Source organism: Muntiacus reevesi, chromosome 2, assembly GCF_963930625.1.
Source record: "Muntiacus reevesi chromosome 2, mMunRee1.1, whole genome shotgun sequence".
NCBI lineage: Eukaryota > Metazoa > Chordata > Mammalia > Artiodactyla > Cervidae > Muntiacus > Muntiacus reevesi.
The window spans coordinates 210,951,963-210,977,146 of record NC_089250.1 but is presented as its reverse complement, the minus strand read 5'-3'; the positions used below and the strand labels follow the sequence as shown (position 1 = coordinate 210,977,146).

The 25,184-nt window shown below is 36.6% G+C and overlaps 1 protein-coding gene across 6 annotated transcripts in view; it reads left to right on the top strand.

Annotated features, from left to right (window-relative positions):
- GTF2I (general transcription factor IIi) overlaps window positions 1-25,184 on the top strand; it is an 80,727-nt gene that overhangs the window by 13,893 nt on the left and 41,650 nt on the right. For 2 of the 6 annotated variants that reach the window (XM_065924802.1, XM_065924799.1), the window contains exons 2-10: window positions 4,626-4,729; window positions 7,733-7,871; window positions 10,615-10,749; window positions 11,883-12,066; window positions 12,233-12,261; window positions 14,940-14,994; window positions 15,452-15,495; window positions 18,022-18,099; window positions 24,647-24,703. In XM_065924802.1, coding sequence (XP_065780874.1) covers window positions 4,631-4,729; window positions 7,733-7,871; window positions 10,615-10,749; window positions 11,883-12,066; window positions 12,233-12,261; window positions 14,940-14,994; window positions 15,452-15,495; window positions 18,022-18,099; window positions 24,647-24,703 — 820 coding nt within the window. In that variant the 5' untranslated portion in view covers window positions 4,626-4,630. Of the gene's footprint in view, window positions 1-4,625; window positions 4,730-7,732; window positions 7,872-10,614; window positions 10,750-11,882; window positions 12,067-12,232; window positions 12,262-14,939; window positions 14,995-15,451; window positions 15,496-18,021; window positions 18,100-24,643; window positions 24,704-25,184 lie in introns of all 6 variants that reach the window. The other 4 variants (XM_065924801.1, XM_065924797.1, XM_065924803.1 and 1 more) reach the window with 2 other exon arrangements.

Genomic DNA, 25,184 nt, shown 5'->3' with positions numbered 1-25,184 from the left:
CCCTGGTTGGGAAACTTAAGATCCCACAGCTGCACAATGGGCCAAAAATTTTTTCTTTTTTAAGGGAACTAATAGTAGAAGTGGAAATCTCTTTTGCTCTGAGGGCATCTGCCAGTTTCACCATATGAACTTGAGTTTTGAAAACCTTTTGGGATGAAGAGGCAGAAACCAAAGCACAGAATCTGCACAAAATTCAGGGGTCAGATTCGCCATTCCGCTCAATAACTTGTGACCCCCAATTGAATAAGGCTGATTAAGAAATAAGCCAGCTTGTATCCCTGTTTGTGGTCTGGTTTAACATCTGGGGGATCTGAGGAAGGTGAATCCTTGGATTATGGTGTTCTCCCAGGCAGGTACTGTTCCCAGACACCAGGTCTCATGTTTAAAACAAGGTTTTGATGTAAAATGACCAGCATACAGTAAAAGACAGTCAGGTATACATGGGAACAAGAACCATACATTTGAAGGTAGAATTATGAGAAACATCAGAAGTACAACGGCAAAGACTTGAGATTTTGAATTATCCTAGACTATAAAACAACTCCCACTACTATGTTTAAAGAAATATGTCAAGCTTGAAAATCTTTTGGGTGAAGAAAATTTTAAATGTGACATAGCAGAAATAGAAATTGTATAAATGAAAATTATAAACAAAGTAAAAAACCTGATGGGTAGTTTTAACAGCAGAATAAGTACAAGTGAAGAAAAAACTGAGTGAAGTGGAAGATAAGTCAGAAGACCAGAGTTTAGTTCCGGGAGGAAAAATGAGAAACATAGAGTAGAGAGTAAGAAATTTAAGGAGTAACATACATTTTATCTGAGCCTCAGTGTGGGATAGGAGATAGAAAGTGGGACAGAACCAATACCTGAGGAAATAATGTGTGTGTGTGTGTGTGTGTGTGTGTGTTAGTCACTCAGTTATATCTGACTCTGCAACCCCGTGGACTGAAGTCATCCAGGCTCCTCTGTCCATGGGATTCTCCAGGCAAGAATCCTGGAATGGGTTGCCATTTCGTTCTCCAGGAGATCTTCCCAACCCTGGGATTGAACCTGGGTCTCCTGCACTGCAGGAGATCTTTACCTTCTGAGCCACCAGAGAAGCCCCGAGGAAATAATAGCAGAGAATTTGCCACAATCAAAGGATGACAGTCCTTAGTCAAGATGCCCAGTGAGGGAGGTGGGACCGGTTCAGGATGGGGAACACATGTAAGTCCATGGCTGATTCATGTCAATGGATGGCAAAACCCACTACAATATTGTAAAGTAATTAGCCCCCAACTAATAAAAATAAATGAAGAAAATTTTAAAAAATTAAAAAAGATGCCCAGTGAATGATAAACATACTGGATAAAAGGAAATCTAAAATTTGCACACTGTGCTCACATTCTGAAGTGTTTCAGTGCATTTTTTCTTTCTTCTCTGTGTTTAAAAAGATTAAAAGCAATCCGCCATTTTACTATTTACTCTTACATGGAGGTCACAGTCGTTTTGGTCATTTCCCTTTTTGTTCCAGAGAACTCACTGTCCCATTTTAGTTACTTGAAATTTTTTTGTTTCATGGTCTCTTTATTTGGGAGACTTCTGAGTTTTGATATGACAGATCGTATCCTGGGGGTTTTTTGTTGTTGCTCATTTCTAGACATACAGAGACAGACAGACAGGCAGCCACAGACACACAGAGACAGACAGACACACCCCTGTTTCCTTTTTGTGAGGTGTTGTCTCCTTCAAAGTTCTTTTTCTCCTAGGCTCCCTGGATACTTCCGTTTTGCTCTTATTCTTCCTCTCTCCCAGGGTTGTTGTGAATATTTAATAGATGACTAATGAAACATGATAGCTATATTTAATAAATGTTTATTTCTTTTTTGTCTATCTTGCTCTTATTTTAAACTGACTCTTTATATAGGGTGAGAGGTGAAAAGACCCTTCCTGGGAAGTGATTGATTGGGTGTCTCTGATCAGAGAGGAGGCGGCCGACGGCAGCCCACCGGGGTCTCGGAGCTGGCCGGTGGTCTGGGGCGCCCCCAGCCTGGCCTTCGGGCCCCCGGCTCTGGGAGGACCTGCCCATCAGGCCTCGTGCTCGGGAAGCTGGTGTGTCCTCGCGTGGTCACCGTTAATGCGGCGGTGTGATGACAGTTTCTTTCTGGCAAAGGGCGGAGGAGAGGATGCAGTCACGGGTTAGGGGTCCAGGGAATGTTCCATGCGCCGTGTTGACTAAGGGCTCTGTGGGAAGTGATCCAGATGCAGCCATTTCTAGAGAGCAGAAAGCCCCAGACAGAATCAGCCTTCCCCATGGAGCCCGACAGGACTCCACCACCTCCAGGGTTCTTCCCATCAAAAGTACTGAGATGGTCCCGAAAGTTCTGATAATGAGGCGGGAGCTCTCTTCTCCTGTGGCTTCTTCACAGGCTTGTTAGTATGGTGATCCTCCCAGTTATTAACACACTTTGAATGTGATGGATATCATGGCATATCTGTGGCAATTGAAGGTGAGAAGTGGAAGCAGCAATAGGCAGGAAATTGTTCTAATGTTATATTCTGGCTCTGAGGGTGACTGTATGACCTTGAGAAATTATTGCGTTTGTAACATGGGAACACATCTTTCTTCTCTTGCTAGAGAATTAAAGGAAAAGTGAGATTATTAAGAAATGCTATGAACTTTCAGAAATAATGATAGTATTAATATATTCTAAATGAAAATTCTTGAAAAACAGTATGCCTTGTCCATTTTGATTTAAGTAAATTTAAATGTAACTTTGGGCTTCCCAGGTAGCACAGTGGTAAAGAACCCACCTGCCAATAGAGGAGACACGAGAGACTCGTGTTTGATCCCTGGGTTGGGAAGACCCCCTGGAGAAGGAAGTGGCAGCCCACTCCAGTATTCTTGCCTGGAGACTTCCAGACAGAGGAGCTGGGTGGGCTACAGTCCATGGGGTCACAGAGAGTCAGACACAACTTAGCAAGTGAATAACAACAATAGTTAAATACCCAGGTGTCTTTAGTAAATTAATTTATATATATGTATTTGTTTTATAGAATTACTGTTGGTCCTTAATTTTTTAGTTATCCTCGCATATTTCATTTCATTATTTGGTCTCTTGCTAAAACTTAGAATTAACTGAATTGAAAAGGGATAGTTTTTAATAAGCATCTAATTTGCATGCATTAGAATTTTTTAAAGTTTGCTTTAGATTTTGGCTTCTTAGAATGTCTTTATATGATGTATTTTTGCCTTTTAAAATTTTTATTATATATATTAATATATAATATAACATTTACCATTTTAACGATTTAAAATTTCCCTGGCATTAGTTACATTCACAGTGTTGTGGGACCACCATCACTGTCTTATCTACAGAACGTTTTTGTTGTCCCAAACTTAAACTGTGTGCATTGAATAAGAATTTCTCAGTGCTCCCTTTTTCTAGTCCCTGGGAACTATCATTCTACTTCCTGTCTCTTAGTCTGATAGGTAATCTCTTTTGAGTGGATGACACATTTGTCCATTTGTGTCTGGATTATTTTCACTTAGAATAATAACATTTTTAAGGTTCATCTCTATTACAGCATGTATCAGAACTTCAGACGTTTTTAAGGCTGAATTACATTCCATTATATGGATGTGTGATATTTTGTTTGTTCATTCATCTGACAGTGGGCCTTTGGGGTTCCACTTTTTGGCTCCTGTGAATAATGCTGCTGGGAACACGAGTGTGCAAACGCTTGTTCACGTCCCTGCTTTCAGTTCTCTTGAGTATATACCCAGAAGTGGAATTGCTGCATCATGGTGATTCCGGGTAATTTTTTAGAGGAATACCAAACTGTTTTCCACAATGGATGCACCATTTTTACACTCCTGATAGCAATGCACAAGGATTCCTATTTCTCCATATCCTTGCCAACACTTCCTATTGAATGGTTTATGTGTTGTATTTTTATAGTGCTTGAATTCAGCTGAGCCTCTTTCCTGATGCTAAAGTTTTCTAGAGAGAAAGTGTTGTAAAGGAATCTTAGATGTTTTTTGTCCTGCAGCCTGTTTCCTTAGTGAGAAAGTAGAAATCCTGCGCCCCACTCTGGCTGCTTCATCCACTCTTAAGTAATCAGTGCCCTCAGGAGAAAGGGAGGTGGTATGTGTTGAACTGTGATAAACTGCGTGGATTGTGAAGTGCACTACCTCTTGCTGTCATTGGGAAACTTTCTGGGTGACAGATAAATTTATTTTGGGAGGTGATGCTGACCTAATTTTATGGAAATAAAACTAGATGGAAAATTAGGGGATAGGTTCTGTATCTTATAGGGTAATAGGAGTTTGGGGCAAATAGAATATTTTTTTTTTTTTTAACAAATTTTATTTGTTTAGTTTTTGGCTGCATTTTGTGGCGTGCAGGATTTTAATTCCCCAAGCAGGGGTGAAACCCATACCCCCTGCATTGGAAGATGGGGTCTTAGCTGCTAGACCACCAGGCGAGTCCCGAGAATACTTGGTGTTTGAGTCGCCTACTTTTTCTCCATCGCAAGAAAGCTGTAAATTAGGCAATTCATGGAGGACCCTCCCAGTTCTAAATATACATTGAGCCGGACACTGAGTTTCTAGCACTCACTTCCTTGATGCTTCTCTTTTCTAGGGATCATGGCCCAAGTAGCAGTGTCTACCCTGCCTGTCGAAGACGAGGAATCCTCCGAGAGCAGGATGGTGGTGACGTTTCTCATGTCTGCTCTCGAGTCCATGGTGAGATGGCTCTGCGGTTGTGTAAAGTTTTCCATAGTTGGATAACACGGGGCTTGTGCAAATGCGACTGATTGGTTTTTGGAAAACGTATACTATGTCTTTTATTTTTAATATATACAGATTTTTTGCTTGACTAATAGTTAATGGGTTTAAGCCTTTCAAATCAAATATTACTGCATACTATGTTTCAGAATGTTCTTAACTTACCTGAATGTGTAATTTTTTACATTTAATTTCGATTTTCTTTAGGCAATCCCTTGTTTTGCAAGCCTTAACTTTGAATTTAAGTGTGATATTTGAAGTTAGTCTGAGTGAGTTTGTATATTGTAGGGTGTTGCTGGTGTCTTACTGTATCGGTGTAAAGAACATTTCCACAATTTTGGGCCTTAAGAGCATATTCACTATTTTACATCTGTTCTTTATTTTATTGTGCTTTGCATTCACAATTTTCTGAATTTGGTGACCTTCTACCAAATATGTAGTGTAACTTTATTTAAAAAAAAACTTATTTATATGTAATTGCAAAATAATTATTTTTTTGTATTTCTATGTTACTATCATAGTACTATAATTTGCTTATCATGTTTTTATGAATATGTATGAGTTCATAGATTTGAAAACTATCAGACTTATGTATTTTCTGACACAATGAAATTATGTATTCTAAGCAGGAGGAGGCAGTGTATTTCCTGTCTTTAAGTATTATATATATATAATATAATACATATATATATATAGCATAATACTAGTGGAATCTCTTGTTTTTCCATTCAGGCATTTTCCCCCCTTCTTTCTACTACATAGGAATTTAAAAAATTATCTCCTTCAAGAAAGCAGTTTTAGAGTGGTTAGTGACTATATATACTATTACTCTCTGAATGTCACTTATTTCTCACTTTTGGTCTTAAAAATCAGTCAACATTTGTGTCTGTCTTGTTAAATAATTTAGAGATTAAATCTACTCTGTTGATATTAAATCATTTTCTTTAACATGAATCTCTGCATAGCATGACATAAAGTTGCATAGGACCCATTCTCTTCCTTAGACTGTCTTCATGGTTTTCTCACCTTTGGCAGCATTTATTTCCTCCTCACCAGCAGGAGTAAAAGTCTCTCCTGTTCCCAGTTGTGTTTTGTGAAGTATGGTAAATTATAGGTTGGCTTCATCCCTCTTCCTTTGGCCCATAGGCTTCTTTGATCTAAATCCTTAGACAGTACATGAATCTTGCTTTGCTGTTTCACCAACCCTTTGGTGACAGGGTTGTCCAACTAAGAGTGGATAGTGCAGCAAGAATGCACCCTCATCTATCACACGGTACGTAAATAATAGTTCCTTACAGTTGAGCAGCCAGGGTCCATCTCACAGAAACATAATATAACACAACTAGAGTACAGCAGTGTTCGTCATGCTGAGAAGGGTGTGGGCTCACCTCAAAGTCACAGTTTCTCTGCTGTGGCTTTATCACAACTCAGAAGCTTTCTGATCATGAAAGTAGGTATGAAATGATTGATTACAGATACCATTTTAAAGCGATGTTATGCAAGTGATTTCCATTTAAGAAATTAGAGGGTGGTAATGGTACAAATCAAAAACAGCTGGAGGAAGCTATAGTTTTCAACAAGTGATACTGAGAACATAGGCTGTTTGGGGGAAGAAAGTCTTTATTGTGTGTTAAGTTAAATTCTAGATGAGTAAAAATTTAAAGATAGTCATGTTAACATTAAAAAACCAGGAGAAAATGTATGTAAATATGTATTTAATTCCGTAAACAACTTTTCTATGCCTAATATTAGTGAGGTACCTTTATGCATTAATAGAGAAACACTAATATAGTATAAAAATAAGTGAAAGATAAGCCAATTTACAGAAAACTGTCTAAAGTTCCATATTCTTTAATACCCTTTGATTTTGATGCTAATCATTGGATTATTGGGGGGTTTTTGTTTTGCATTTGTTTTTTTGCTGTGGCTTGTGGGATAAGTCCCCAGCCAGGAATTAAACCTGAGCACCGAGTCCTAACCACTGGCCCACCTGGGAATTCCCTGGATTATTGATTATACTGAAGTATAATAATGGTTTATACTTTTTAAAAAAATGGTTCTGGGAAAGTTGCACAGTAACGTTTGCTAGGATACTGAGAGTTAGCCCTTCTAGAAGTACAGATGGGAGGGGAGTGCCAACTGATGACCCTTCTTAGAAAGCAATTTTTAGTAGGTTTTGAGGACCTTAAAAGTTTTTACTTTTGAGTGTTTTTGGACTGTTGTTTCATGTCTCTGACTGTCTTCTAAGAAAGTCAGTCAAGATACACATAACTATTTTGTTCCCAGATGATTTTTTCAGTGTTGTGCTTCAGAGTGATAATTGGAATCAGCAACATTTTCTATAAGGGAAGAATATTTAGTCTCTTAGGAATGTACTCAGTAGAAGTGTATCTTTCTGAATGGGTTTCCAGTGGTGTATACATATGGAGATAGTTGTGGAGGTGGGCGTTTGTGATGGAAGCTGTAGTGTGGCTTCTAGGCCCCGCTCCGCTGCAGGACTGCTGGCTCCTCTGTGTCAGAGGCTCCCTTGCCCAGGGTCCCCCCTTCCTTGGGGAGGCCCAAACCAGCTCCCGAGTTTGTTCTCGCTCTGCGGAACCCTGCCGCCCCTCACCGCACAAGGTGGTTGTCACTGGGAGTGCTCGCCAGCAAGCCCGTGTCCACATCTGAGTCTGTCTCTTGGGTTTTTGACCCATAACAGGTTACAACCTTTTTTCATACAAATTCTGTGAAATTCTTAAAAATCAAGGTTGTAAACAATTTAGAAATAGCGGTCTCTTTAAAAAATAACATGCGAACCTCTCTTCTAGATACGCTAACTTAGGGTCAGAAACTAGAAACTTTACCTTATTCCAGATGAGGCATTAAGGCTGGTCAGGTGATAAGATTTTTTTATTCATCCAGCTGAAAGAGTGCTGTTAAACATCTGTGTGTAACATAAGATTTGCTATTTGTGTATTTTAGTGTAAAGAATTAGCCAAGTCCAAGGCGGAAGTGGCGTGCATCGCAGTGTATGAAACAGATGTGTTTGTTGTTGGAACCGAGAGAGGACGTGCTTTTGTCAACACTAGAAAGGACTTTCAGAAAGATTTTGTAAAATACTGTAAGTATTGTATTTTTATCTTCTGTATTCCATAAATATTTATATTTATGGAGAACACATTGTTTTCGCTTCTAAAGCTGAATGAGATTTATACCCCAAAAAAGACTTTTCTGAAGTCCATGGTGACGTTTCAGAATGCTCAAAGGAAATCACTGACGTGGTTACATATAAGGGGAAATACTGAAGAGCTTAAGAAAAATAGTCACTGTTTATTGTACTGTGCTCCTTGCTTGACTCTGGCTTAGTGAAACACCTTAGAAGGTAGAGAAACGTCAGAGTGATTAAAATTTCTTAATTCAGATAAGCAAGTCTTGTCCCTGGTAGATGTTCGATGTATTGGAGAAAAAAAGTTTTCTTCTGCATTAAGTTTGAGTAAACATGAAGAAAGTTCCACAGGTCTTCCTGACCGACCCCTCAGTGGAGTCATCTTATCCTCTGTTCTCTGAGGTTTGCGATCCTCCAATCAGGAGTTCCTCCAGGTAATGTGTTTATTTGATATTGGAACAAATGCATTAGAGAAATTTACTGTAGGGTGTTAAAAGCTAGAACCTCTCACAGTATGACAGTGTTCATATCTGTGTCTAACCTAACACTGTCCATAGCTTTTGTCTTTAAGATCCAAACTTAAATTTCCAGTATCAAGTCAGATCCAATTCGTGATACATTAAGGCAGATAATGGGTGAATAAAAGTTCATTCTTAAGTCATTTATTTCAATTCTCAATTGTATTTTTAAAAAAACATCTTTCCCCTCCACTGTACCCGCCGCCCCCGCCCACCATTATCTTTTTAGCTTTGTGGTAGTAATCTGTTTAAATTTTTTCCCTCATTATTTCTTACCATTTTGAGAATTTTTAAGACTTTGATTATGTTTGTGTATTTGAATTTATACTAATAATGTTGCTTTGATTATGTGTGTGTCAGTTGCCATCTGTCCCATGAATACTGTAATCCCACTGGCAGCTGTGTGTACATCCCTGTTCCCTATATGCTTTGCTAATGGGCTTCTTCAGTGGTTAGAACTAAGCATTAGGGGAATTGTCCTCAGTTGCAAATTATAGTCCCTGACTGTTAGTATTCATACTTTTTTTTATTACCAAAATGTTGATGCCACAGAGAATAATCTTTTGGTATATAATGCTTAAGTACCTCTTACTCCTGTAAACTATTCTGCAGGTAAGATCAATTGTCTTCTGAAACCAAACCAATGGGTTTATGAGTCAGTTTAGAAATTCTTAGTAGAGAGTTCTAAGCTCTTTTCCAGGGTTTTGAAAGGCAGTATCCTATGGAAATAAAATGGTGTGACTCACTTAGGTAATTAAAATTTTTCTAATAAAAAGTAAGGAGAATGCATCATTTGTTTTAGTGGATATATTTTAACCTGACATCTAAAACATTATCATTCAACATATATAATCAGTATAAAAATTATTTTTTTGTACACCTGTGCAAATCCTTTATTAAAGCAACAACCAAAATACAGGATGGCTCACATGTTTTTTTTGCTTTTTTGCTTCTATATCAACTTACATACTAATCATTTGTTTATACTTTTAAATTATTTTTAAAAGGTAAACATTTATAGCTCACAATCAACAGAGTGACATTTCTACCAGATATGTTTTTCCATCTTATTTCCTGGTTTTAACAAAGGACATCCAGAACCAGGGGCACAGCACATCAAACTTAAGTGCCAGCACCTTCTGTGAGCAGCACTAGGTCGTCTGAGAGATGCACTGAAGGTTTACATTTTTCATTAAATAAAAATAATTTATGCCAGAATATTCTTAGACCTATTTGCTTTCTGTTTTCGCATTCTCTGTGAGCTTCAATTTTGATGGTGGCATTCTGAGAATTAGACCCCTTACAAATGAAATCTCTCTAAAAAAATCTCAATTAAAGTTCATTATCACCATCATATGATATCTTCTTGTATAATAGACACTCAGTCCTTCAGAAAGCATACTAAGCAATTGTTTTATTCGATCTTCTCCCCCACCACTAATTTGTTTAACCCAAATCTTGTTAATCACTGTAGAAATGCTATAAGTCATTAGGAAGATGATCTTTGTTGTCTCCTAGAGGATTTTAAAATGAATAGGTGAATGTGAAAATGACTAGTACCTTGAAGGATGGGTGGTTGTTTAGTTGCTAACTTGTGTCTGACTCTCTGCAATCACATGGGCTGTAGCTTGCCAGGCTTCTCTCTCTATGGGGTTTCACAGACAAGAATACTGGAGTGGGTTGCCATTTCCTTCTTCAAAAAATTATTAATGGGGTATTTTGCATACAGTTTTTTGTACTAAATCTTCGAAATCCAGGCTATATTGTAAATTTACAACACATCTTAATTTGGACTGTGTACATTTCAAGTGCTAAGTAGCCACACGTCAAGTGTCTGTAGAGGCTTTTGTGTTAGACTTGGCCACAAGAATGATTTTTGTGGTGATAATCTTCCCATGTTAAATTTGTAGTTACTCTAAAGTATTTTTTCATTTTAAAATTACTAGTATCTAATTTTTACTTGGTAGAATTGTCACCTATAGTTGCTCTTGTTTCAGAGATGATCTCTGTTTCTTATAATTTCCATTCATTTGTCTTTTAGGTTCTTATTTTTAAAGTTCCTCCTCCTCCCTTTCCTTTCTGTCAAATCATAAGTGTTAGCATTTGGAAAAAATATTCTTAGCAAAAATCAAATATTAAGATAATGGATATGGACCTTTTATCGTGTTAATATTTTATAGGTGTTGAAGAAGAAGAAAAGGCTGCAGAGATGCATAAAATGAAATCTACAACCCAGGCGAATCGGATGAGTGTCGATGCTGTAGAGATTGAAACACTGAGAAAAACAGTTGAGGACTATTTCTGCTTTTGCTATGGTAGGGCTATATACTTGAAATGCCTAAAAAATATGTTAAATAGTTGGCTTTTCTAAATGGCAGATCAAGTAATTGACTTAACAATCACGTAACACACTTTGACAATTGAATGAGTTGATTCCTAGATACTGGGTTAACATTACGAATGACCTTTCTTTAGCTGTTAGAGTTGTTTTTTTGTTTTTTAATGCAGTTTTAGGATCACAGCACAATTAGAGAGGAGGGTGTAGAGATTCCCTGTCTACCCCTTGCCTCTTCTACACATGCGTAACTTCACCACTGTCCGCATCCCCCACCAGAGAACCTGCAGTGACACAGCATAATGACCTGAAAAGTCCTGTTTATTTTTGACAAGTGTGCTGATCTCAACAAGTCCCTGGGAAAAAAGCACTTTTCTTTAGTCTAGTTATGCAATATATGGCTCTTTTTAGGGAAAGAAGAAAGAGGGGGAAGATACAGGTTACACTATAAAGTTGTAGGTAAACTCAACTCGGGGGACTGGAGCTTCCAGCATGTGTGGGCCCCCTGTCTGATACCCGCAGACAGCCGAGAGGATGTGTTTGTTTGTGAATGTAGGGGTGTGTTTAACCTAATAAGGTTTCATTGAGAATATTTGCCCCAAATTGCCTTGTGTTTTATGGTAACAGTAGGATTCGTCAGGGTTCCATGTTCCGAGGCTGAATTGTATATGAAAAGATGGTATTATACCAGAGTGGGCCATTGCTCCTTTCCTTTTGTGTGAATTTTAGGTGTGTATTTTATCAGTATATACTTTCTATTTTGGCCTTTTGAATTCGTTTCAGGTTTAGACTGCTGCTAACATAGGAATAGGGCCCTCTAGTATTTGAAAGTAGTTTTGAAATCAAATATTGCCAAAGCATGAATGCGGGGGGGTTCCCCAGTGGTCTAGTGGTTAGGGTTTTGGGCTTTTCACTGACGTGACCTGGATTCAATCCCTGATTGAGGAACTGAGCTTCTGCAAGCGACAGGGCAAAAAACCCCCACAAAAACAAAAAGAAAAAACCTACTAATGCCATTTATTGAACCATGATAACTGATCATGGTTAAGTTTTTCAGATCTTACCATTTAATGATTACTGTCTTTCTGCCTTTTCCATATATCTTAACCTCAGGGAAAGCTTTAGGCAAGTCAACAGTGGTACCTGTTCCATATGAAAAGATGCTCCGAGATCAGTCGGCCGTGGTGGTGCAGGGGCTTCCAGAAGGAGTAGCCTTCAAACACCCTGAAAACTATGATCTTGCAACCCTGAAGTGGATTTTGGAGAACAAAGCAGGGATTTCATTTATCATTAAAAGGTGAAGTACTTCCTCCCTTGCCCTCAATAAATTTTTCAAATTAAGTTGAATATTCACCTTAAGTTAAATATGTTTTTATTATTGTTTACCATAGAAGCCATTTAAATTTATGCTTTTTGATAACTTTTTGTGTTTACATGTAATATTTTGTTCTGTTTTACTACAGACCTTTCCTAGAGCCAAAGAAGCACCTAGGTAAGTGATTGCTTTGCTTACATAATAACAGGACTGATTACTAAACCTATTGTGTCAAAATTTAATATATTGTAATGATGTCTCTATTTTCTTTGAGAATATGATGTAAGACATTTTGGAGTGGAATGGTACATGTTTATATAAACCAGTGAAAAGTCTATTGAGCTGAAAAACCAGAGACTTACTGTTTTCAGCTCGACTGCTTGCTTTAAGATGTATTCAAGACTTTGTGTTTGCAGGGTGTAAGGATCTGCCCTCATACTCCAGAATTATGAGGGGCTTAATTTACATAGTATCCACTGAGCGGGCACAGAGAGATGGAGCACAGGATTGGGTGGGGAGGGGATGCACAGCTGTGTGTAAGCATTAAAGGTTTCCAGTGCTGGTGTCTAAGGGTGAAGTCGCCACAAGAGGAGCTCGGTGTACACCCTGGAGGAACGGTTAGCGGAGGTTCCAGGGAGGAAGCCCAGGAAGGAGTTTATGAGGCAGAGGGAATTAAGATGGGCCATTGAAGAATGAACAGGTTTTCAACAGGACTTCCTTCTGGGAAGTCCAGACATTCTCTTTGAAGGGAAAAGGGGGATTATTTAAAAGACTAGCACCCCTTTGAGACTTGTAAAAGAAAATAATCACTGTCATTGGCAACTTCAAAGCAATGTAAACATGAAAGGACATGGTAACATATGGATACCCAAGCATGTATTGTTTTCTGATCGGTAACCTCTGTTATTCTCACCACGATGAAAAGATTAATTTTTTAGAAGCTTTCTTGGGGTATCGTTGACATGCCATAAATAAAGTTGACCCGTCTAAAGTATACAGTCCATATGGTATATGGAACGGCTTTGGCAGTTTGGTTAGTTGACCCTGTTTATTTCTGGACTTTCCACAGAGTGAATCGTGTTGTATGTAAATCAAGACAGTTGACTTCGCAGTCTGAATGTTTTTTATTTCTTAGTCTTGTTGCTTTGGCAAGGATGTTCAGTTCAGTATTGAGAAGAACATGGCTGTAGCAGACATCACCTCATTCTCCATACTAGGCGGAAGACATTCGAGCTTTCACCGTTGAGTTAGCTGTAGGTTTTTGTATGTGTCCTTTTTGAGATTGAGAAAGTATAGACTTGATTTTCATGTTTCAGTTAAAATTCATTTTTTCTTGATCAACATTTTTTTACCCTGATGTATTGCAAATTAGCCGTAGTTTGCCATTTGTATTTTATGAAGTCTGTGAGTCTAGAAACATGTTCTGAAACATTGAGGCCTAGTGGTTAGTTAAAGAATATTTCTATGGAGTATTTATAATAATGAGTTGTCCAAGTGGGTGACTTTGTATGGCTCAGCTCTTTTGCCATACTGACTTCCAAAGTAATTGAAAAGTTGCAATTATAATGGGATTGCATTTTCCAGTGTAAAAACTTTTAACAGATTTATTGAAATATGATTGACATACAGTAAACTACACATATTTAAAGTGTATGGTTTGCTAAGCTTCCACACATGTATTCGCCTTGAAAACTGTCATTGCAATCAGGATAATGAAACCTGTCTCACCCCCACACTTCCTCACACCCCTTCGTAATTCCTCTCCTTCTCTGCCTTGTCCCCAGACTGTCACTCATGTTGTCAGCAGAGATTTCCTATATTTTTTTATGGAAATGGAATTTTAGAGTATGTACTCCTTTTTGATTGTTTGGCTTCTTGCTTTGTGATTTTTCTGCATTTCATGTATCAACAGTTACTATTTTTTTTTTTATTACTGATTAGTATTTCACTGTACAGATACTCCCAATTTGTTTACTGATTCACTTGCCCATGAACATGTGGGTTTCCATTTCTTGGCTTTTATAAAGAAAGCCACTATGATATTTGAGTGCAAGGTTTTATGTGGACATTGTTTTCATGTCTCCTGGGTAGATAACTTAAAGGGAATGGTGAGATCATAACAGTAGTTAGTTATATAATTACCTTTTTAAGACACTGCCAAAGTGGATTTCAGTGTGGTGGTTTTGGTTTACGTTCCCACCAGCAGTGTGTGAACTGTAGTTGTTCTGCATCTTTGTCAGCATTTGATGGAGTCAGTCTTGTGCTTTTTTCCTGTTTTTTTATTTTTGCAGTCATAGAATTCACCGTTTTATGTATACAAGATGTACAGCTATCACCCTGTCTCCTCATCCTAAGAAGGACCTTGTACCTGTTAGCAGTCATTGTTGTCCAGTTCTCCTGAGTCAGATGTACTCATGCTGGATCTTAGTTCCCCAACCAGGGATTGAACCTGTTCCCATTGTAGTCGAAGTGCAGAGTCTTACCCTACGGACCACCAGGAGAGTCCCCAGATCTACTGCTAATAGAAATCTGACTTGCTTTATACATCAGTATTGTCTTATTCAGTAATAGTATATTGGTGTACTTATTTCACTGATAAAAATAGGAGCTTTCCCATTAATGGGAGGTTTGTGGAGGGTTGAGGGGCTAAAATCTGTTAGATGATTATCATCCCTAAATATCTTCCTTAGAGAATGAAGGACACTCTTTCAAACTAACAGCAGTACTCACTTGAATGACCCTGAGCTGTGAACTCCCTTTCCCCTGTTCATTCTGTTAGGACCTTTGGAAGCATAGTCATACTTCATATTAGTGTTGGAAAAATCTAAATCTTAATTTTTTTTTTTTGTACCTAGGTGGTCGTGTGATGGTTACAGATGCTGAAAGGTCAATGCTATCTCCAAGTGGAAGGTAAAGCATATTTCATTAGTACTAATAAATCTCCATACTTCAGCAAGTTTTAGTGTTTAGATTATTGATGTATTAGAATATAAAAAAGGCCTGTGTTTGAACCCTTTGGAGGGCCTGTGAAAATGCGCTTTTTGACTTAGTAGTTATGAATGGCAGTAGTTAACCTGAATGAAGCTGGTGTGATTAGTCTGGTGACCACACTGTGAATAGGAAGACCTTCTAGTAAGACCATGTTGTTTTATTTTACTTTTCCCTTCGAAAATGTTGATGGAATTAGATTTCTAAATTCAGTTGACAGGTCATTGATGCAGGAAATAAGTATGTGAATTTTAAAGTGAGTCACCTTTGCACTGACTGGGTCAGGTGAGTGTTTGTCCTGTGAGATCCGGGCATTTGAGCGCTGCGTGTAAGTGGCCTTCATCGTGCAGAGCTTCATCAGGGCTCCCTTTCCTTTCAGCTGTGGCCCCGTCAAAGTGAAAACTGAACCCACAGAAGATTCTGGTATGTACCAGTGCTTTTAGAATCAGTTGTGAAATGTAAGTAAAGAAGACTTTCCCTTAATGTAGAAGCTTGTATTTGGACTCATTGCTTACTGCTTTGATGTGAAGTAGAACAAATTTATTCCAAAAGGTGACATTATTTGTTAATATTACTGCTGCTGCTTGTTCATGATTTGGGGAACAGCTTCTAAAACCTTGCAGCATATGTAAATAGTTCACACTTGGATATTGTTCCATTGTATGGGATATACTACTCTTTCTTTATCCATTCACCATTTAATGGACATATGAGTTCTTGCCAGTTTTGGTAATTTTGAATAACAATATGAACAGCTGTATATGTGTCTGTGCGGAGATGTGTCTTCATTACCTTTTTCTAGTAGATTCAGAGGAGTGAATTGTGGTTCTTTGCTCCACTTTTTAAACTACTGACGAATTGTTTTCCTTAGTGACTGTATCATTTTATGTTCTGGGCAGCAGCGTGTGAGGGTTTGGGTTTCCATCGCTTGACCAACGCTTGTTATTGCTTCTCTTTTTTGTTTTATTGCAATTCTAGTGTTTTCTTGTCTGTCTTCTTTTTCCCTCACTCCCTTCTTTTCTTTTGCTAAGAAATCATATATGTTGGTGCTAGATGTTACTGCTGCAGTTGGGATGTCATTTCTTCTAAGTAGGCAAAGCTGGAGTATCTGTTGATGTGTATTTGTATTTACATACGTATGTTTATCCATTTCCATCTATGATTTTTCATGGTCATATCTTCACTTCCACTCTTGGAGACCTCAGGGTGTTTTTTTTCTTTCCTTCCTTTCCTGGAGAACTTTCTGAGTTGTGGAAACCTTGTTTAGCATGTTTACACGTTTCATTCCGCACAGGCCTCACTGCAGCCTGTTTGTCTCGCTGACCCTTTGACACTGCCGTTGGGCTGGCACCGCTGATGCTTGTCCCTCATTGTCCTCAGTCTCCCAGGCCCGTCACTCAGCTTCTTCTGCCCCTCATAAATAAATAGTCTGCTTCTGCCACCTTGCTTTGGGCCATTGAAACTCCCTGGTGCAGCTGCATATCTTGGTCAGAGCAATCGAATGGTATTTGAAATGAATTGTTGAGGTTAGGAGAATAGTGTGTGTGTGTGTGTGTGTATAGTGTGTGTGTGTGTGTGTGTGTGTGTGTGTGAATAGTGTGTGTGTGTGTGTGTGTGTGTGTGAGAGAGAGAGAGAGAGAGAGAGAGAGAGAGAGAATGAATGAGAATTTTTATGTATGTTATTTTTAGAGGGGTCTGCAAGAAAGGCAGCGTTGAATTCTCCTTATTGGGAATAAGTATTTGAGCTTGTCACACAGTTTGTTTCACAGAAGCTTTTTTCTTTCCTTCTTTTCTTTCATGTCACAGGAAATCTCGGTTTAGTTTTTAGTTTATTGTGCTGAAATCACCATTTTTTAATCTTCTTCCCTTTATTTATATATTTGCCTCCTGAATAATTTGGATCCAAAAATAGACATGCTGATTTGAGAAAAATCATATTTTTTTAACCATCTTAATTGTAGATTTAATAGTACACATAGTGGTTTATTTATAAGGGTTTTTTTTTAATAGGTTTATTTTTTTTCTGCCTTACACTTTGTTTTTGAATATGTGGGGAAAATACCTTTTCTTAAGAACTCCCTAAAGAATTTGTTAAGAATCTTTTATAAAATTGTTAACAAAATTGAAGTATAATATATGTGAAATATAAGTGTATATATGGCCAATGAATAAAAATGCCTGTGACCTAACCTTCAATGGGATACGAATATTAGTAACACCCCAAGAAGGGTCTCTCCTCCCCTCTCATTATTCTTCTCTGAAAGTCAACTATTTGCTTAAGTGTGTTTTTTTCACCTAAGGCTCATATGCATTTTAATTTTTTTCAGCTTTCTTGAGGTGTAATTGACATTACTTGAATTTTAACAACATAGATTTCTTTTGTCTAATTTTGACCTTCCTCTACATGGAATTGTACAATATACACTCATTTATATCTGGCCACAAAGATCTACTTCAAATTATTTATCCTCATTTTGGGCAAAATGTTATGCTAAAAGGTATGATTTGTTACCCTTATTAATAAAAGGACATGTTAGGAGGGAAAAAAATCAAGTGTATCTCATTATGAAAATCATTAAGAAGTATGCCATCTTTAGAATATTGGGTCATTAAAATTGATGTACAGGTGATTTTCATTGATTTATAAAAATATTTTTAACTATGAGTGAAAGCAGTGTGACTAATTTTTTTAAATTGTAACAATAACTTGATGGAGGACAGATTTAGCATTAAATAATCCCAGAATGTTAGTAGTGTGGTTAAAACTTTGTCTTAGTTGGGTTTTAGGTTATTTTTGTCCCCGTGACACCTTGCAAGCTTTTGTCTCTTAGAAACCTTTAAAATATGAATTGAATGCATTATTTTGCATTAATAGCAGAGCACAAGGGACTTCCCTATACAATCTGAATGCCTCAGAGTATAATTATATAATTTAATTTGCTTTTATAGGCATTTCTCTGGAAATGGCAGCTGTGACAGTGAAGGAAGAATCTGAAGATCCTGATTACTATCAATATAACATTCAAGGTAGTACTATTTAATAAAGTTTTTCTTTACAGAAATTATTGGTGGTTATAATTAAAATTTGTTAATTGCCTGAATTTCTTAGATATTGTTTTATTGGTTGGTCCTTTGGTCCTTGACTAGCAGGTGTACTTGTAATTTCTCATTGGAATAAAATTGATTTCAAAATGGGACACTGAAAGTCAGTCTACAGGAGAAATGTTAAATAAGCATTAATATTCTTAAGAAGGACAAGTAAAAGTTGTAGCTTAAGATAGATTTCAATTTCACTTTTCAGAGTTATTTGCAAGGCACAAAAGGTCTTCTAAACCTTTAATATCTATTTGTGGGACAAAAATAGCTTCACATTATTTTTATTATTTTAAAAGTCTATAAAAGATAAGATATAAAAGATAAGACATTATTAAGTTTTAGGTATTTATCATTTTATTCTGTATCTTTGCTTGAATGATAATCAAGAAGAAATTAAAGGTCATAACTTCACAATGCAGTTTGCTTTTCTGCATTGATGGATTTTAGTTTAGAAGAGCATCTCTAGTTTATGGTAAGTTTAATTGTCATAGATGCATAAAGTACATTAAACATTTAAAGTATAAGATCTGATTGGTTTTATGTATACCCATAAACCCAAAAACATAAGTCTTCACTGCACTCAAGATAATGAAATGTCCATAACCCTCAAATTTCCTTGAGCCTCTTTGTAATTCACAGCTCTCCCCAGCCAATGGCTGATTTGTTTTCTATCATCTTATTTTAGTTTGCAGCTTAAGAAATTTATATAAATGGAATCATCATAAAGAATGTACTGTTTTCTTGGGGTGGGGAGCTGTGACTTTCAAATACCATGTAATTGTTTTGAAATTCATCCACAGTGTTGCATATGTCGATAGCTAATTCCATCTTGTTGCTGAATGTTACTCCATTGTTCATCTGTACCACAATTTATCCCTCTGTGTATTGATGGACATTTTGGTTGTTTCTAGTTCGGGACTATTAAAAATAAAGTTGCTATGAACGTTTGTTTGGAAATACGCGTTCATTTCTCTTGAGTAGGCCCTAGAACTGGAATAGCTGAGATCTGTGGTAGGTATTTAAGCTGTTTTCCACTGTGCTTTTAATGTTGTACATTTCCATCAGTGGGGACAGTAGCTCTAGTGGCCCCATGTCCGTCTTAACACTTGTGTGGTCCACATTATTTTTAGCCACTTTATTGGGTGTCTTGTGAGACCTCTTTTTGATTTTAATTTGCATTTCTCTAATAGGTTTAGTTCATTTAAAATAATAAGTTTTTATCAGTTCTGGAGTATTATAAAAGTTAGGGATAAATTTATTCTACTTTGTAATGATGTATACATATATATTAAATCTATATACATATATTAAGTTGTCTCCTAGTGAATTTCATGATTTTTATGTCAGTTTTCATTGTTTTATTGCTATGATGCTAGTAATCACATGGCTAGGTTTAGGTAAGTCTAAGGGGTTTTAACTGAAAAGTTAAAATTTTGGAAAATATTTAGCTCTTTAGCAGTTTTTGGTACCTTGCTAACATACTTAATAAACACTGTTTAAAAAAATCTTTTTTAGCACTTTATATTTAATTTTTAAAAACAAAATTCTGCCTTTATCTGTGGCATTGTCTTTTTAGCTTTGCTGTTACTACACAGGATTATATAAGATTTTTTTTCCCTTTGAAATAGGGAGTGTGAGTGATTTAAGGTAATGCTTGAGTAATGGGAGTGGAAATCTGATATTTGTAGAAGAAAAGATTGCTGAAAAGATCAAGTGCAGTTGAAGGCGGGAGCCAGACTATTGATTTTCATCTAGCCTGAGAGATACAGTCCATGCAGTTTTGGTATTTTTTGCAGTTCTTTGTATATTCTGAATATAAAAGTCGTTTGTGATTGGATTTGCAAATAGGTTAATTTGATGATGTCCAGCTTAGTGGGGAGTTTTTTCCCTTGTATGAATTGTGCTTAAGTACCATATCTAAAAAAAAAAATCTTAGAGATTTTCTTCTGTGTTTTATAAACACTTTTATGATTCTACATTTAAGTTTATGATTGGTTTACTTAATTTTTATATAATGTACAGAATACCAAGTTCAAACTTGCACATACAGATATCCAGTTTTTCCAGCACCTTCTGCTGAAAAGGCTATTGTTTTCTATTGTGATACTTTTACATCCCCATCAGTTTTCTCCAGTATATTCTGTTACATTGTCAGTTTTCTCAAGCATATCCGTATCTGTTTCTACCTTTTTCCACAGTTGCATTGTCTTGAGGGTCACAGTTTATAAAAGCCCTTGGGGCATTTTGGTGGAGATTATGCTCAATCTATAGACTAAATTTGGTTGAATATCTTAATATTGAGTCTTCTGATGCATGAGCATGATATGTGGATGTTATCTGTTTAGCTCTTCTGTGATTGATCAGTGCTTAGTTTTCAGCGTACATATCTTACACATATTTTATAAGATTTGTATCTAAGTGTTTAATGTTTTTCATTGTTACTATTTACTATAATTGGTTCTGGCTCTGGAACTGTTTCTGTTTTTTGTTTCTTTTTTACTCAAACTTCTAGCTTTTGCAAAATTTCAGTAAATTGTTTTGTTGTTACTCTTGTGTGTCTTTTTTGTTGTTGCTTTATTTTTAATTTAGTTTTGTTTCTTAACATGGGAACTTAAACCATTGAGCTATTTTCCAATATAAGTACTTAATGCTGTAAATTTACCTTTTAAGCATTAGTTTAACTGTACGGTATAAACTTAGACATATTAGTATTAATAGTTCTTTTTATTCAGTTCAAAACATTTTCTAATTTTCCTTGTGATTTCCTCTTTGTCCTTTGGTTTATGTGGAAAGTGCAGTCTCTTCAGATACTTGCGCAGTTGTCAGATAGCTTTCTGTTTCTGATTTTTCGTTGTATTTCCATTACAGTTGGAGAACATTCTTTGTATAATTTTGGTTATTTTAGATTTGTTAAGGTTGCTTAACAGATGATCATCAGCTCTGCTGTATTCCTACTGGCGTTTCTCCCCTCTTGTTCTGTCCACCACGAAATTACGGACACCTTCAACTGCCTCTGTCTGTTTCCTGCCTCATGCGTTCTGAAGGCCTGTTAGGGTCAGTGTGCTGGAGGCTCCTTTTCCCTTGACTCCTCTCCTGGCAGCCCTCTTTCCAGCCCTGTTACCAGTGTTCTGAATGGTAACAACCTCAGTTCGTTTGATCTGCTTTTGTAGTTCATGTAAATAGAACCCATCAGCATGTATCAGGCCTCTTCTGTAAAACCTGTACTTTGTGAGGAATGCTGTTGATTGTACTTACAGATCATTTATTTGCACTGCTGTGTTGTACAGTCAGTACCCACGGGAGTGGGTTCCAGAGTCACCCTCCCAACCCCCTGCAGTATCAAAAGCCACAGGTGATCAAGTCCCTTATATAAAATGGTGTAGTATTTGCATGTAAACTACAAACATGCTCCCCTATTCTTTATTTTAATCATCTCTATATTACTGCAGTATCTAACACAATGTAAATGCTATCTCAGTAACTGTCAGCATGCTTGAAGTTCACATTTTGCATTTTGCATTCTGTAACTTTCTGGAGTTTTTCTGTTCCAAATATTTTTGACCCATGGTTGGTTGAATCTGCAAATGCTGAATGCACAGATTCAGATGGCCTACTGTATTCTAAAATGCTTTTTAAAAATGTTTAAAACCCAGAAACACAATGTACATGTTCCCAGGTTTACAGAATCTCACATGAGGTGACATGTTGACTGTGTCATTGACTCCCTTCTTTTTTTTTTTTTTTTTTAATTAATTTATTTTTTTTAAAATTTTTCAGTGGGTTTTGTCATACATTGATATGAATCAGCCATAGAGTTACACGAATTCCCCATCCCGGTCTCCCATCCCACCTCCCTCTCCACCCGATTCCTCTGGATCTTCCCAGCCCAACAGGCCCGAGCACTGACTCCCTTCTTTAGGCCCTTCCTATTCCCATTTTTCCTCTGAGTTAACCACTTTATTGAAATTGAGGTTTGCCCTTCCTGATAATGATTTTATACTTTACATGAGTATACAGTTTCACAGAATGTCTTTGTATGTGTATCCAGGCACATAACATTTTATGTATTTTCTCAGTTTTCAACTTTGGAACATACAGTATCATACTCTGTATGTGTTTTATGTATGTTCTCCTGTATCAGTACAGGTTTCTGAGATTTACCAATTTTGTCAGGTACAGGTTTTTGGGGTTTTTTTTTTTTTTTTTTAGTATTTGTCCTTTTTTTGCGACTGGCTTATTTCCTGTATTTATTAGTTTATTTTTGGCTCGCTGGGTCTTGATTGCTGCACACAGGCTTCCTCTAGTTACAGTGAGCACAGGCTGCTCTGTTTGCAGTGTGCTGGCTTCTCCTTGCTGTGGTTTCTCTTGTTGCGGAGCACCGGCTGTAGGCACGCGGGCTCAGTGGTTGCGCACACAGGCCTAGTTGCCCCGCACCATGTGGGATCTTCCTGGACCAGGGATCGAGCCCAGGTCCCCTGCACTGGCAGGCAGGTTCTTACCCACTGGACTAGCAGGGAGGTCCCATGTACTGATGAAATACTGTCATTGCAGTAGTTAGCATATGTGATTATACTACAGTTCATTTGTTCATTCTTGTACTTTAAAACCATTCATGTTTTCTGCGAAACTTTTCTAATTCCAGGATAGACTTAAGATGGCTCAAATGTGAGCACTGGGAAAGCGTGATTTGTCTGCAAAAACGGGTGGACACTCCTCAAGTTGCGAGGGTGCATGTGCGACTCATTTAATGACAAAGTCCAAGTCTTGTTTAAAATTAAACAACATAATTTGATAGTATAGTGATATGTGAAGGTAGCTGGGCAAATATTAACCAAAGGAAACCAAGTTTAGTAATAATAATTTGAGGCCAAAAAAAGAAACAAGTAACAAGTATAAAGAGTAAGACTATATAATCAATATACTAATAAATTACTAAGTTGATGGGATAATCATTAACTTTTACTACCTAAAAATGTAGCCTCAAAAATCAAAGTAAAAAATTGATTAAATTTGGTATAGTTGATAAATTTGTGAATGTAGTCATACGGGAGAAATTAACAGATGACGAATGCATATAAAGTAGCATATTTGAACTCTACAGTTGAGGAACATAAGCCAATTCATGTATATCCAGGATTCCATACCCAGCAAATAAATGTTTATTTACAAAATACGGAACTTTTACAAAAATTAACTTTATAATTGTTTATGGATAGCCTTAAGAAATTGCCAGGAAACATTGTAATTAATAAGAAATCAATAATAAGCATGTTATTTAAAATAGAAATGCTATACCATGGGAATCCTAAGAAATATACTTTAATTGGCTTAAAGAAGACCTTATTAAAATAATTTAGAGCAGAACTATATTGATAATGATATATAGCTAGACTTGTGGAAGAGCAGCTAAAGCAGTATTATGAAGTCAGTACATTTTGCTATCATACAATACATTTTTTCTGTATATTTTAAGCCAGGGTTACATGACTAGGAAGCAGTGAATCTGGCATTTGAAGTCAGGTCTCTCATTGAACATTTTGCTCTTCATTGAGATTCCAAATATAAATAATTTTTCTGTTTTCTGTGAAATTATTTTCCATGCTATGTCCTTTACTTATAATGTATAGTTTTGTGCTTCTTCCTGAAATTCCTCATGCATTTGCAAAGCCTTTTAAAAGTCTTAGGATGTTTTCCAAAAAATATTCAGAGAAAGTGAAGCAGTTTTTATTCATATTCAGATAAGAACATGTTTATGTTAAGTAGCCATTGAGAACACAATGTTTTGTTCTCTTAAATCTATCACTGTCACTAAAAGCAAAGTACATGCAAGTGTGTTGTCAATATCTATAGCATTCTGTGAAGGTTTAATTAAGACAAAATACATTGTGTATTAATTATTGGGGAAAACCATGTTATTAAAATTTTTTATGGATCTGTAGGAAAGGATTTTGAATTAATAATTGTCATATTTCTATTTCAGTGGAGTTTCAAGCTTATTAATAGGTTAATTGCATGATTTTAGAGATTCTGAGGAAGGTATAACAATTTGATTCTGCATTTTTCTTTAGTATGGCAAAGCATTAAGACAAATATTTGTCAAGGAAGAAACAAATACACCTTGTAAGATACATCTGTGCTTGTATTCTATATGAAGTAAAAGTTACAGCTTGCTGTCACGGACATGACCCATATCTACCATTTGAGACATATCATTCCCATTCAATTCATGTCTAGTCATTTTCAAAATTTCTTTTGACTATCTGTATATGGCTTTATCTGAATACACTTTTTCCATTCACTAAGACCATAAATTGACACCATTCATTTCTCAGTCTTTTTTTTTTTTTTTTTTTTGCTTTTTTTTACCCATGAAAAGGCAGTAGTATTCCATCTCGCTCACCCAAATTTGTTTGCTGAAGTGACCCAAAATATATTTTTGGGATTCATTTTGAAGTGTTATCTTTGTGTCCCAAAGCAGGCCCTTCTGAAACTGATGATGTTGATGACAAACTCCCCCTTTCGAAGTCTTTGCAAGGTATAACTTTTTCACTTCCATTTTCCCACATAATGTTCTTATTTAATGTTTCTTTATACTGGACAGACTGTGTTTTTGTATTTATATCTGTATTATTACTTTTCTAAATGGAAAAGGAAATGTATTGGCCTTTTTTTTTTTTTTTGAAACATAAATGAACTTCACAAGCAACAATTTTTGAAAACCAATTTTCCCTTTTGTGAATCTAGTAATGAATCTCGAAATGGGTACATGACACACTTTCATATTTAAGGTAAAGTACACATTTATACCTTATATCAGAATAGTCAGAAATAAGGCTTATATTGTATAGTTAGTAATGTAAATATCAGTAAGGTCATGTTGATATGTTTAGAAAGATTGTAAGATATCATTTGTAAATCCCTAATTTTATTGATTGAATGTCTTTTGGGGGATTTCTGTGTAGTGTTCCCTCCCTTGATGACCATAGGCTATTTGTGATGGCTTTACTTTACCTCTG